General features: G+C 44.6%; 2 protein-coding genes across 7 annotated transcripts in view; both read left to right on the top strand.

The window, feature by feature from the left end:
• Positions 1-15,274, top strand: part of UNC13B (unc-13 homolog B) — a 341,304-nt gene that overhangs the window by 132,314 nt on the left and 193,716 nt on the right. For 5 of the 6 annotated variants that reach the window (XM_075932839.2, XM_075932833.2, XM_075932834.2 and 2 more), the window contains 2 exons: positions 3,016-3,141; positions 14,390-14,728. In XM_075932839.2, the coding sequence (XP_075788954.2) occupies positions 3,016-3,141; positions 14,390-14,728 (465 nt within the window). The remainder of the gene's footprint in view (positions 1-3,015; positions 3,142-14,389; positions 14,729-15,274) is intronic. The other variant, XM_075932838.2, reaches the window with a different exon arrangement.
• LOC142830011 (uncharacterized) lies at positions 3,151-14,383 on the top strand. Its single transcript, XM_075932832.2, has one exon. The coding sequence runs from the start codon at positions 4,377-4,379 to the stop codon at positions 12,786-12,788; it is 8,412 nt and encodes a 2,803-aa protein (XP_075788947.2). The 5' UTR covers positions 3,151-4,376; the 3' UTR covers positions 12,789-14,383.

Here is a 15,274-nt window from a genome sequence, read left to right on the forward strand (position 1 = left end):
GAGGCAGGTATAAATATGCAGGCCGTAATCAGGCTGGAGGAGACGAGGTGGATCCAATCAGGGAGGATGAGGCCCACTTCTAGTAGCTGATCTGGAGGTGTGAATTCCAAGAGAGCAGAAGCTGCTTTTGTAGTTAGCGAGCCATTCACAGTCTTTGTTTAATCCAGAGTTGGTTGTGTCGAACTTGAAGATGAACTGTAGCTCAGCAGTTTCTCTTTGAAGTCTGGTCCTGAAGTTTTTTTGCTGCAGGATGGCTACCTTTAGATCTGCAATTGTGTGTCCAGGGAGACTGAAGTGTTCCCCTACAGGTTTTTGTATGTTGCCATTCCTAATATCTGAGACCTTGTAGAATCGTATTCCTAATAAGGTGCCACAGGACTCCTCGCCGCTTTTGCAGATTCAGACTAACACGGCTACCCCTCTGATACTTGACAGTTATACTTGTGGCCTTCACAGCATCCCTGCCCCCTCAGGCTGACTCTGCATTGTGTGAGGAAGCATTTCCTCATGTTCGTTTTAAGCCTGCTGCCTGTTAGTTTTATGGGAACCTCAGTGGTTGTGCGCAGAGTAAATAACACTCTATACCAGTCACAATTTTATATACCTTCCTCATAGTCCCCGTTAATCATCTCTTGTCTAAAATGTACAATCCCAGTCTTAATCTCTAATCATTTTTGTTGCCCTTCTCTCTACCTTTTCTAGTTCTAACGTGTCTTTGTTAAGACGAGGTGACCAGTTTTTCTCTATTCCCATGGTTATTCGATTTCTTCGAGGAATAATTTCCTTCCTTCCTCTGATCCAGGACTTGATACTTTCGTCAGCCCTCAACAGTTTTAACATCCATCAGTGACCCCTTGTATTTTGCCTCACCTACGCCAGAATATTGGCTATCTTATAGCTAAAACTTTGGCATCTTTGAACTCTCGGTTGGACCTCCCTGGTCTGGCACCATCGAGTCTTGACCTGTCCCAAATGACAGTGTTTGCTGGACCCAGGGGAGGTATCCCCTGCCACCTGCCTGGAGCCAGCTGGCCTCCTGCCTTTGGTCCCTCTACTCCCTCCCCAGTTGGGGTGTCCATCGTGCTGCCGCTGCCCCACCGGCTCTGGGCTGCCATGGGAGGCCGGGGTTCTCTGGCCCTGGCACTGGCCTCGTGCTGTCATGGATGGCCCGGTTTCCGTGGCTCCACGCTGCTGCGGGTGGCCGACTTCTTTGGCACTGCACTGCGTGGGCGGCTAAGGTTCCCTAGCCCCGTACTGCCGCATGCACCAGCGTCCAGCTGCCATAGGTGGCTGGGATTTTCCAGCCCCCGGTTCCATGGGTTCTGTGACCCCAGCCCCAGCACTGCTGTGGGGCTCCTCCAGCACTGCTGACAGCAGATATGGCCGGGCTGCTGGTCCTCCTGTCATTAGGCTCCGGACTCTCTGGTCCAGGAGCATCCATGGTCCTGCTGGATCACTGATGTTGCCGGACCAGAGAGTGCTGGATTTCAGAGGTGCGACTGGTTTTTCAAGGACAAAGCAGCTATATAGCTGCACCCTCGCTTCCCAACTAAAGTATCATTGAGATTTCATTTAAATGTCTTCTAGCCTTCTCCCTGCAGGTGCCTTCTGTCAGGGGTGAGGCATGTTTGTGCCCCTTAGATGCTCACAGAGCACTGGCTTTTGCCTTGGCAAGTCTGAGCCCTTTACCCAGTCTCCTGGTTTCTTCGTACTCTCTCGGGACTCTCTCGCATGAGAGGTGAGGCCGTGTCAGCACTGACAGGACCACCTGGATTGCTTCCTGCATCCGTTTGGCATGCCGTTGCTAGCGGACCACTTCCTCAGATGTGTTTGGCTTATTCAGCAAAAGCCCAAGTCACTTCTGTGGCTTTCCTCAGGGATGTTCCCACAGTGGATATTCATAGGGCTGCTACTTGGTCTTCTCTGCATATGTCCTTGGCATGGTACGGTCAGTCATCCCACGAATTTTAATTCCACTTGGATTAACAGCCATTCAGTATAAATGTAGGAGTTTTTTTGTCTCCACTGGATATTGTTCTTGGAGCCTACCAATAGCCACAGGTTTAGCTAGGAAGGAAGCTCAGGTTTATTTGATGGGAAAGATTCTCTCCAGTTACATTCTACGTTCACAGTGGAAACTGCAGTCGTTACCCTAGTGAACACAAATCCCAGCTCCGAGCTGTATTACTTTGGAGTCACCGGAGTGGGATACGTGTCTGCAACCACCTAAGAAAAACGAGCGACTTGAGTGTTGTGGAGTGAGATGGGTGCAGCTGTGTACTCAGCCCGCCCTCCAACCCCTCTGCATCAGCTGTCAACCCTTCTCCCATGGGGAGGAACTGAGCCGGGTTAGAACAGCGCTGCTCTCCTGTAGTCTGAGGGGCCAGTACGTCCCCGACAGGTACAGCTAGGGAAAAAATCAGACACCTGTGTGTTTGGCACAGCCCCTGAGGTGCAATACAGTTACAGAGCAGGTACCTCACGGTTTCTTCAGTTATTACATTTCATGAGTGTAAAGCCAAGTGAATCTGATGACAGGACTTGATCAGCCTGTTCAGGTCCAGCAGTACCTTCATGAAAGGTGAGCTGAATCTGTCCGCAGTATCTCCATCTGACAACTCTTTTGATGCTGTGTAGGTCACCACCTTGTCTATGTGTCCCAAGGGGATTTTTTTCTAGGAATCTATTTTTAAAACTTAAAACCTCTCTAGAAATGCTGCATGAAATCTTCCCTTTTTATGACCATAATTTGGACCCCTAATCAGGGTGATTGTGGCTCTTTACCATGAGGACGTGGGTTTTCGTTTCCCTCTACTCTGGCCTGCCTAACATCTTTCCTTTGCTCTTTCTCAGACAAGCCCATATTTTAGTTCCAGTAGCCAATGTAATTGTGAGTAGCAGACTTCTTATCTGTGGGGCTTTTTCAGTTGGAATGTTATTTGCGATATTGAGTTTGGAATCATTTTGTAACTTTGTCTTCCCTGTCTCCCTGCTCTTACTCTATTTACTTTCAAGGCGATATGATAGCCTAGATTCCACTGTGAGTGGCCCATCTGACGTAGGATCTGCATCTGAGTCTAGCCAAATGACAAGCCGCCAGTACTCGCTAGAAAGCAGGCAGTCTCTAGATTTGCCCGATAGGTGGGTTGTGTGTCTCATCTCCTTGATGTGGCTGTTTTGATGTCATCTTGTGATGTACTGCAGCTGACATTCACTGTTTGCATGCCTTCACTGTGTTTCCAAACTGTCGTAGCGTAATGATGGGCTGATGTCATTGCTTGTTTGCATTCTAGGTGTGGTACTCCAGTTGGTTTCTTCTTAGTGTAATGTAACATTTGTATATAGTAGAGGAAAAACTCTTAAACTTCCCACATCAAAACAGGCCTATTCCCTTGAGGCCTAAAAGTTCTGATTATTACTGTAAAGTCTACGCACTTTCCTCACACTTTCACATGGTTCCCATTGCGTTCAACTGCGGCATTGGATCCAAAGGTAGGGTCTGGCCCTAGGAGCGATCCTAATTTGGTGGTAGCTCTGTAAAACTGTCTCCTCATCACTGGCTTTAAATGTCACCTATAAAAAATTACAGTAGCTCTTTTCCATTTTCACAAAATGGGATTCACGTTAAGGAAATGATCATCTTTTGGATTAACACAAACTTGCCTAATATTAATAAAATCTGCAGTGCTTGATATCAGAGTGAAAATGCAATGAACTGTTCTAGCATTCCTTAAAATATAACACTATCCTCTCAATATACCAAAATGTATCTGAAGCTGCTTTATTATTATTTTTCACCAATACCTGTTGTACTTCAAACAGAGATTCCATAATTTTTGTAGAAGATCTGTGTCAAACCATTATGGAGCTCTTTCACCTTGCAGACTGTTGTTGTAACTTTCGATCCCTTGATTTAAGAAATATTATATGTTCTTAGTAGATGATAATCTTTCCTTATTTACCTCCATTTGAATGTAGTCCATGTTTTATATATATTTTTGTTGATGTATTTAATTCACTATTCTTCTGGTAGTCTCATTTAAACTGTCCTTTGAAAACTTGCGTTTTTAATTTTTTTTTCTTCCTCTACTTTTTCCTCCTTTTTTCTGCCTCCTCTCCTTTTTTTTTGTCTTTTGTCTGTCAGACAAGGCTCTCTAGTTAGAAGTGACGTGGTCAGGATAATTCCATTTGATTCTGAAGTTGGAGAGGAAGAGTGGGAAAGTAACTATGAAGAGCTAGGAAAACTGCTAATAGAGGAATTCCTAGAAGAAAGTAATAGAAATAGGAACTGTCAGAAAACAAATGTAAAGAAAACCCAAACTCTCTCCAAAAAGGAGAATTTCAATCACTCTGAAAGATCAAGATTCTGCCAGAATATGGAGCCAGGAACTTCAGATATTCCTGGATACCCTCAGGAATACGATACAATAGATAGGAGAAGGAAAAAGAAACTAAGATACAAACATTTTGAAGAGAGTGAGCAAAGAAATGTGCATTATAACGGAAGTCTACACTTTCCTGTGGACAAAACAATCTCTTTTAATGGTATAGCAACTAGGTCTGAACCTAGCACTGTGTTCCCAATATGTGAAGGCAGTGAAAAATATAACCATGCCAGGATTGAAAATAAAGAGCAGCTGCCTGCGCACTCAGTGTTACGTCCGTACAAAAATGGCCTCCTGGTGAAAAGTGGCAAGTGGCCCAGCAAGCAGCTGGCAAAGCATGACTCTGATGGGTCCGTTCCCTTTGGCAGCAAGGACGTAACCAGTGCAGAACAAGCAGCCAATACCTTTGTGCTACTGGATGACCTGGAAGAATTGGACAGCAGCGCTTCTGAGGAGCTTCAGCATTCACCCGCTTCAGACGACGAAATGGAAGAATTAGCCAGACTTGCACAAACATGGGGCAAGCCCAATAGCTGGCATCCGGGCCGCTTCACAGATAACTGTACTGAGCGTTCCTTGCCCCCCTTGCAAAAGGCTAAGTGGGACCCAAAGCACAGGACGAGGGGCAGCAGGTATAGCTCCCCAGTGCAAGACTTGATGCTCTCTCCAGTTGAGGAGCCCAGTGAGGAATACGTCGACGCGATGGATGAACTGCAGTGTCTGGTAGACACTGTATCTGAATACTTGGCTGAGAAAGAAGAAGAGATTAGCAAATTTGGTTCTCTCCCAAAAGCAGAAAAAAATTCCGAGTGTGCATCACTCCAGCAGGAGAATGCTGATAATTCGAGAGAGAAGTTAGCACACCCTGATCAGGCAAAGCCTGCTGTGATGGAGGACCGAGAGAGCAGCAAAGGCAAATCTGAATCTCTGCCCGACCTGTCAGGAGTGAAGAACACCGTAAATTCCTTGTTCAGTTCTTTCACTGAGAAGGTAGGCTCAAGTACAAAGCACCTCACAGCCTCCGTGGAAAAGCTTGTGTCTTCTGCACCAGAGACACCAGAAGCTCTAAGCCCATCAGAGGGTGGAATCGCCAAGATATTTTCTAGCAAACCTAAACCTGACCACTTAGCCCCTGAAGGGAAAGTGGAAAATAAGGCTGCTGTAATTTTTTCCCTACATTCATTATTCCCATCCCAGACCACTAGTGACAAAGTTGTGTGTGATGCAAACTTCAGTGTAACAGAAGCCACAGAGAGAGACCGTATAACTTCTACAGTGCCGTGTCTTCAGGACCCCTCAGAAAATACCACCGCGAGCCAGCAGCCTTCCCCTCAGAATCAACATTCAGTTATGAATTCCGTTTTAGGTATGTTTAACCCTTTAAAGATCTTCTCTGAAAAAGAAGTACCAAAAAAAGTAATCCTGAAAGAGGAGCAAACCAAGGAAGAAACACGTCTCACAAATGCTCGTGAGACACCCAAAAGCATGAAGTCCTCTGGAGAGAACACAACCACTAGCAGTGTGCCTGAAACTAACCAGAATGAAACTAAAAATGACGCAGAAGTTAACACTAGCAGCAGCAATTCTGTGTCTTCCATCTTTGGTAAACTTACAAGCTCTGTCAGTTCCCTTAGCCTGAAAGCCAATTTTGAGGGTCTAATAGGATCCAAGCAGCAGGGTGGGCCACAGAAGACTTCAGATTTTCATCATGTGGCACATCAGCCTGAGGTGACTGTTGAAGAGTGCATAAACATTTCAGGAAATCCATGCCCTACAGGTAATGAATTAGAAAACAGGCAAAGTGGAAGAAAAGCGGAGGATCAGTCACAACCTACAGAGCAAGGTAGAGCTGATAGCTTTTTCAGGCCACTCAAAAAATCCTTCAGCCAGTTATTGCTTCCTTCTGCAGAATCTGTGCAAAAAGAAACCTCATCTGGATTCTCAAAAGGCCACAGATCTGAAGATGATGTAAGACAAAACAGTTCCATGAATGAACATTCCTTCCCATTTACTGGTAAATTACAGATTCCTTTTTTTAGTGGCTTGGGTTTTTCAGACAAGCAACAGAATGCAAAAGAGAAAGGAAGCACCTTTCCTTCTTGGTTTAAATTTGCTTCTGCAGAAAACCTAGTTGCTTCAAAAAATCAAACCAGTCAGAGTTTTAGTGACATAACTTCAGCAGTTAAAGATGAACACAACAATAGTTATTCAGGAAATGTCAAATGTTGCTCATTAAAATCTACTTCAGTTCCAAATATACTAAACCATAAAGAAGAACTGATAAGAGTAAAAAACATGAATAAGGAAAATAATTCATGTGCACAGGAAAGTAGAAGTCCAAGTGCCTCAGCCACATTTAAAGGTGCACACTCAGAGTATGGGTCTGTGAATGCTCAGGAAAAGAATAGACCTATAAAACAGGATATGACTAGACCAGCGGGGTTCAATACAACAGATATAAAATCTATCTCTTCTGACGGAGTGAGCAATCTTAAAACCACAGATGATACAAAAAAGAAAATCCCACAAGCAGGTTTGCTTTCTGGACGTTTTTGGCTTCCTTCTTCTGAAAAGATTCCCAATAGGCAAGAGTTGAATGTTAAAAATGAAAGTGACAACCAGAAAAACAGCTCACCTGGATTGTTTTCTGGGATATTTAAATTTGCTTCCAATGAAGATGTGTCTGACAGTAAGCAAGACAAGGTAAAATCAAATTCAGTAGGCCTCATGAAGTTTTTTGATAGAAATGAGGAGCCTCAATTAGAGAAAAAAGCAAGTAGTTCAGACACAACTTCAGATCCTCAAGCTACCACTATGGAAAAACAAGAAACTTCCAGCTTTTTAAAAAGTTTCATATTCAAACCAAAAGAAAAATCGCATGATACAAAAGGGACTGCATTTTCTAGAACTAGTGATCATTTATCCAACATAATAGTAAACAAAACAGAGGAATACCGAATCCCTTACCATGGGTGCTCTGCATCTCAAAATGATCTGTATTCTCAACAGAAGGTACAAGACTTATCTGGGAAATCTGTAATTGGTAGGCAAGTCCCTATCCAAGATACAGAGTTTAAAATGTATCAGACTCTCTTAAATGAAGGATCGAATGAATTTCTTAATTTTTCTTTGTTGAATGGTAAAGCCTATAACATACCAGAGCAGTATCCAATGTTTGAAGAAACAAGAAGCCGTTCTAGCTTTGAATGGGAGTATGACATGGAAGAATTTTCTGCCAACACTCGGGAAGTAGCACTACCAGCGTATGTCTTAAACCAGAACTTTGATCTGCATACTGAGTTTTCAGACTGGTCTGTGTCAAATGATACAGTAATGAATCTATGCAAGAAGGATGGGAATGCAAATATTATGGACTGGAGAACAAATGCGAATTGTGACCGAGAGAGTATAGATTTAAGCGTAATGTCACGTGAATCCTTTGATCAGTTAATGTTTCAAGAAGCCTGTTCAGAAGACAGTGATCAGTGGGCCACTAGTTCTCTTGGTGGAAATGGCAGTAATCTTCCACTTTTTGAAACAGACTGCCACTGCTCATTAGAAGAATTGCCTATGGACTTGAGTTACTCATCTGGTTGTGATGGGACTATGTGGACTTTGATCGACCAAGAGTCTATAAGTATGGATGAAAGTTTTGTGTATTCAGTATATAATCAGGAATACGAGCACTGGCTAACGCTGCTTGAGCATGGTGTATGGTGGCCATCAGAAGATGGTGACTGTGGATACTATATGTACAGTGACGGTCAGTATGTCTACTCGCTGCTCACTGATCCTACAGGCCAGTATGTCTATATATGTACACCCGAAGAATACTCGCACCAGGAATATTGGAACTACAACTTTCAGATGGACTCACTTCCAAGGACAATGTTGGAAGATAACATGATTGCAGTTTGTGGTTTCAAAGTCCCTCTTGGCAGTGAAGGTGAGCTGTTCTGGTTTGCTGAAGAGGAGCAGTTAGATAATTACCTTATAAATAAGCCCCTTGATTTGTCTGTAGCCCTGCAAAGAAGTGATCAGCTAATGAACATGAATTTGGAGACCTTTTCACAAATGTTTGAAGAGTCTATTTATTACCAAAGAGAGCAGCCATTAGATTTTTCAGGTTATAAACTTCAAAAACTCAAAGTGGATTTTAGGCCTGAAGAGGAAACTGGGTATTATTCTGAAGAACCTCCGCTAACCCTTGATCTTAGAACGCATTCCAAAGTGAATTCTAGTTGGGTGTTAAGTAAAGAGCCTGACCTCAAGCAATCGGACCAAACCATCCCTGTAACAACTTCTGAGAGTGGCTCATCAGGCTTTTTTGGTTTCCATCTGTTTCAGTCCTCTAATAAAACAGATGGACAACCTGCATCTGCTGAAAGTTGGACAGAAGTAAAAAAGACGTCAGAAGAAAAAAACACACCAGTGAACAAAGTCACATCTTTATTTTCTGCATTGGGTGGTCTTATTGGAAAGGTTTCAGGGTCTGACATGGACTCTTCAGAGGATTCTACTACGAAGAAAACAGGTATACGGGCAGAATTATCTGAAAATAGAAATGATGTATCATTGGCGTCAAAATTAGGGGATGATATACAAACTTGGCAAAAGACTCCCACTGAGCCTGAATTGGGGAGAAATAGTGCAATAGAATTTCATAAATCTATTAGAAATGAAAAGCATGAGTTAAATCAGACAAAAACCATCCCTGTGAAAAAGCAGGGGTTAAAAAAATCCCCTTCTCAGTTAAGCCAAAGTACTCCTGATAGCGAGCCAACTAGAGCAGATAAAATCATTAAGACAAGTCCAGTTTCAAATAATCTTGGACCCCAAGTAAGCAGTGAGGAGCACAAATCTCAGCCAAATCAGAACCAGTCATCCATGGAGCCAGAGGAAACTCTATTTAAAAGTGCTCTGAAACTCTTTAGTTTAGGAGAAGATTCTTCGGGAAGTTCAGCAGCTGATAAAAATCAGACTTCGGGATTTTTTGATTTCTTTAAAACACAGGTAAACAAAGGACCTCAATTGCCATCAAATCTGGGAAAAAATGAAAACAATAAAACACCTCAGGAGAGAAAGGAGACCTCAGGCATTTCATCCCTGTTTGGATCCCTGGGAGATATCTTTAAAGGGGATTCGGTGTCCTCTCAACCATCGGCAGGTACCGCTGTTCTACCAAAACCCGACACTAGAGTCCCAGTTGAGTTCAGAGAGAAATCTGGGAAGTCAGGCGGACAGCACAGTGGTATGCAATCCTTCTCTTCTGCTGCTGTGGGAGAGGTTAGAACAGAGGCTCTGAACAAACAGACCTCCCAGAGTCATAGTATACACATTGAGCAACCAAGCAGAAAGGCAGAAGAGAAGAATGATAGCAAAGCCTCCCAGAATGCATTGCACAAGCCAGTGGTACACAGAGGACCCAAAATGGGTCAGCTGAGAGAGCCCCCTGTTCAAGGTGGCAATGCACCAGCGATTATGCCAACGCAACCAGGAGACAATCTTACCGGTGGTGTGCCTGATAAAGTGACACAAAGCAAGCCAGATCAGACATCTAGAGACCCACAGTGTATTTTGCCTTTTGGTTTTTCAAATGCCACTGCTTCAAAACCACAACCAGCGCAACCATCCACCAGAGGTTTATTCTCGTTCTTCAGTGGATCAGAGACCGCTACATCCTCAGTACCCGCTACTAATCATCGTACTGCTGAGCAGCTAGAAACAGAAGGGTTATTCAAGCTTCCCTCCTTCTTTTCGACTGGTCCTACTGTCAAGAAAAACGTGACTCAGAGTAGTTCCAGCTTCAGTTTCTTCAATCTGACCTCTTTGCTGGATGAAAAACCACCAGCTTCTCCAGAGAAGGAAAATGTAAAACGTGCTCAGCAAGCGACCGCTAAGCCATTGATGAAGCAAAGCGTTTCTGTTGACTCGAGTATCAGAGTGACCACGCAGCCAGGCCTGGGCAGTAAGAAAGAGGGTCCTGGCATTGTGAAGCCAAAGGTTGGCCGACAAGAGACCCGGAACAACTTTCCCGGCCGTGCGAATGAGGCAAATGTTCCAGCGGCAGAGCGTTCAGTAGAAGGCGTTGCTGAGGTAAGCCAGAAGAGTGCTGTAGAGACGCTTTCTCAGACTGATGTGGATGCTGTCACAGAGCCAGCTGCTTCTGATCCTGGGCTTGAAGTTTCTAAGTTACATGCAGACGGTGAGCCCTTTCCTGCAGAGTTTCAGGAGCCAAAAGCACATCTCTCAGAACACACCGGAGAGGAAGAACCCATTTCACCTTCGGCAGCTGAGGAGGACTCTTCACGTTCAAAAGGACAGACTTCTGACAACGGGGGTGGCAGTTCAGTCCCAGATGAAAAAATCAACCTCACTAATTTAAATAACTTAAATGCTACCAACAGTGTATCAAGGGAGGTTGTTTCAGAAGAAAAATTGAATGTACCCAAATATAATTTACCTGGGCACACCTCAGGAGTTACATTAAAACAGGCACAGGAATCAAAGTCTTTCTCAAAAATGCCAGAAACATCTAATTTGCAAAGCAAACCTAAAGAACATGAGAGTGACAAATCGGTACTGGATTCTTCAGTGGAAATGTTTTCAAGCTTTATGACCAAAGTGAAATCGCCTCGAAGTTTATCTGGCTTGTTCTCCCAATCTCAACCTCCAGCTGCTCCGAGCGCTCAAAAGAAAAGCCCCTCCTTTTTTAGTCTTTCCTCTCTGCCAAGCGGACCAGCTCCAACTTTCACAAATGATCTCTTGGGCATTTTCAAAGGTGCAAAAGAAACCCCAAAGGAAGAGGTTGTTTTGAAACCCACCGCCAAATCTCAAAGTAATACTGCAGAAAACACGATAGGGCCAACTCCTGGAAAAGATTCCGAAAAGCTAGAAGAAATAGCCACATCCACAGTGTCTGAAATAAAGACCACTGCGTCTCTGAAGGAAACGTACACGTCAGAGTCACAAGAGAGCACCGCAAAAGATTCTAGTGTGTCAAAAGAGACTGGAGAAAATCAAAGAATTGAAACCACTCAAGAGAATGCACCTGAAATGTTGCTTGCAGGTGAAGAACAGATCCCTGAAGTCCATCAATTGAGTGCTGATTTGCAGCCCTCCATGGAGCCGGGGGATGCTGACCTGTGCCGTTCAGACTTGGATAGTGCAATTGGTACAGAACAGACAACGACAGCTGACCAGATAGATCTGAGTTTGTGCCACTCAGAAGTGGGCAGTACACACGTAGCAGAAGAGCTAACCGCTCCCACCAAGGCAGAGGTTAACTTCTCCCATGCTGACCGTAACAGTGTGCTTGGACTGGAACCCCGAGCTCTAACTGACGAGGCAGGTGTAAATGAGTGCCAGTCGGATCTGAGTACTGCTCTGGAAACGGGGGTAATCGCTCCCGGGGATCAGGCAGGTGTTGATGCCTACCCATCAGATGTGAACGGAACCCTTGGAACAGAACCCAGGCCTCCAGCTGATGAGACCAATGTTAGTTTGGACCAGCCAGATGTGACTAGGACACTACCACTGGAACTAAACATTCCTGCTGAGCCGAAAGAGCAGGTCACAATGAATGAAATGACCGCAGGAGGACCTAGCTCCAAAAGCAAATTGAATAAACAGCATAAGCCGGCTCATGTCCCTACAGATGCAAGTAGTAGTAAGTCTCTGTTTGAAATACCAGCTATACCTACTTTGTCCAAATTCAATTTCATGTCGTCTTCTGAGAGTGGAAAGCCATTTGGATCCTTCTTCTCACAACAGCCACCTTCTGCAAGTAAAACTGCAGCAGAGCCAGGCCTCATGCACAGTTTTAAGAGGTTTTCTTCAACGTTGTTTGAAGGAGGGAATGAAGAAAAAGTGACCAGGCCAGATGGTGTCCAGGGGGCAGTGTTTGGGAAGAAGTTAGATTTTTCATTTCCTTGGCAAAAAGAGAAGGAGACCTCTGTCAAACGGGAACCGGATGTGCCACCGCAGGTTTTATCCAAGCCACACGTAAAGGTGCTGGAAGCAGTCGGTGCAGATGAGAATTCAGAATCTGTTGTGGCGAATCAACGAGGCGATCCAAGCACGGAATCGAGTTGCTCTGCTGAGCAACCTGACAGGGTGAATGTGGAGCTTTCTGAAGGGCCACCGGGAACTGGCCCTGTGGGTGTGTCCAGCGAACCGTTAAAAGGCAGAATCGCCGAAGAGTCTGAACATCAGCAAAGCGAACTTTGCAGTAAATTCTCACGCCCGCCTTGTGTGGAAGAACCCCCAGGAGAGATCTCATGTCAGCAGGAGGCTCTTGGCTCTTGTCCTGACACAGGAGCACTACATCATGGCTCGCAGGCAGCAGAGGGGAATGGCACGGAACCATCCAGTCGGAGAAGGCCAGTTGCAAAAGAAGCATAATAAATGGTTTCAAGCCATTGACCATTTATAATGCAAGTGCCCTAGCAGTAGACCTCAGTCTTTGTGTTACTGGTCTTAGTTCAGTGTCATACCTATTTATGATCCGTTGTTTGCAGCGTTCCTGGTATTGGCTTTACAGGATGCTGTGTGTGGTCACTAGATTAACACCAAGTGCTTGTGTGTCTTTTCTCCACCACCTCTGCTCTTGTGTTTCTGCAAGAATGTCATTAGTTTGCTTATGTGCTCCTTTTTACGTCCTGTGCCAGTGAATGAGATGTTTTGAGTGTTACTTTCATTAGTCTTTCATAACTTAATGCCTTGTGTGATAAGCCTGGTACGTACCGAATGGTTTTGCTTACAAGTTGAGTGAGACTATTTAGTATTCCCTGAAGAAGCATTTGTAATAAGAGATAATACTGTGTCGTGCCTAGAAAACAAGGTTATTTTTAAAATGGTTATTAGGTTTTAAAATCTGTTGAGCTTATTTTGCCATTCTAATAATTATAGATATATTTAGAGTGCTTTCAAATTTTTCACACTTTTTAACATTTCCAAAGGTGGCAATGAAGGTATTACAGGTTAAACTGTGAGGTTGAGATTTTGTTAAAATCCGTACAAAATCTGCCTACTTGAAGCAATGAATGATGCTACTGAGTAAGGTTTGCAGTAGTTCATGACCCCGTTTTGTCCTGTGTGCATTCCAGATTGTAATTGCCTCTCTCTCTCACATGGTGGAGATTTGCTAAATTCACATTTGTAGGTACTGAAAGAGAAACTGTCTCCCCCATACATCCTTGCTGTTAACTATGCCATGAACAGAAGAAATCAGACTCCAGCACTGCCAATCCAGCACCAAATTCCAGTAATCAATGTAGCATATGTAAGACAATGCCAGACCTCTTCCCAAAGTGACTATAATTGATGTTAAGGTCAAAACATCCCTCTGTATTAGGTGATAGTTTTGTTATGCACACACATGTGCATCAGATGTTGGAGTAATAATTTCTGAGGGAAGTTTTAACATGGACTTTCCAGACTTTGCCTATGAAATTTCCATCCCCAAATGTCCTAATGTTTTTATATGGAATCATTGCTTTCCAAAGAGCTTGGGAGGTTTGAGATGCACGAGCTCCTTTTGTAAGAAAGAGCTGTCGTCTTCCTTGCTACAGACTCTGGCAGCAGTAAAATTAACAAGAAGCAGGAAATACTTGCAAAATAGTAGAAGCTGAACGAACTTCCATATGCCCATTTCTATTCTTGGGTGGATTGGAATCCCTTCATTGTCAACCGTGGCTTGAATTACTCTAGCACAGGGGACAAGCATATTGCTGGGATGAGCATTGTTCTTAGTGTACTAATAGGCACCGATAAGTAGGCTTATGCTGACTTGATGATGTCGTTTTGATTAGTTCATGGGTCACAGTGGTTAGGTACCATGGCCTGATAATACATTTCGAGCATGCTAGAATATAGCAAAGCTTGCACTAAATTTGTAGGCTTCTAACTTCCACGTAGATTGTTAGTCACTAAACTTCCGTTTGTTTTGCATGTTTCCTCCATGCCAGTGTGTGTTGACTTGTTTCTCTCTGATTCCCTCTTAGTCCTGCTGGCAGTAGCAGGTACGGCTCCTCGTGCAGCATCAGTCAGGGAAGCTCTCAGCTGAGTGAGCTGGACCATTACCATGAAAGTGCCCACGGCTCTGAGCAGGAGGATGAGCACCGGGACGTGGAGTCAAGCCATTCCTCCCAGAGTGCTGGCAGCTATCCGAAGGAGGGGCAGGAGTGGCAAGGCGAGCAGGAGGGGCCCCGGGAGCAGCGCGATGGAACAACAGAGAAGGAAAAGATCAGTGAGACAGACGCGAAATCTCAAGATCGTTGTGCATCCAGATTAACCCCCCCACTGGAGAAGCCCCAGGATCTCTCAGCAGAGCGGCCGGAGAGGTAAGGGGTGTGGCCAGTGTCAGAATAAAGCCCTGGAGAGGTGGGAGCTTACAGAGGGAAGGGGTAGCTCAGTGGTTTGAGCATTGGCCTGCTAAACCCAGGGTTGTGAGTTCAATCCTTGCAAAGGCCATTTGGGGCAAAAATTCATCAGGGGTGTTACTTGGTCCTGCTGTGAAGGCAGGGGACTGGACTGATGACCTTTCAAGGTCCCTTCCAGTTCTAGGAGATAGGCAATCTCCATTAAAATCAGAGAAGTGGTCATTTTACTGTTGCTATTGATAGCCTCTGTTGAATGCCAAGTTGGAAGCAAGGCTGCAATGTTGGCATCTTAAGCTCTGCCCTGACAGCCAGTTACTCACGTGGATGTGCTGTATTCTGATAGGTATCCCGGCACTCGGTGACAGATGTTTGGGAAAATTGAACTGTATTTAGTGCATGGTAGAAGTGCCAGTGCTGCCCTTCAGGGACCTAGCAAGTCATCTGCAGTGATTCTCCAGTCTGCATTGCTCGCCCGTGGGCATGCCAGGAGGGGATCCCCATATTAGC

Source organism: Pelodiscus sinensis, chromosome 6, assembly GCF_052426305.1.
Source record: "Pelodiscus sinensis isolate ZL-2025 chromosome 6, ASM5242630v1, whole genome shotgun sequence".
NCBI lineage: Eukaryota > Metazoa > Chordata > Testudines > Trionychidae > Pelodiscus > Pelodiscus sinensis.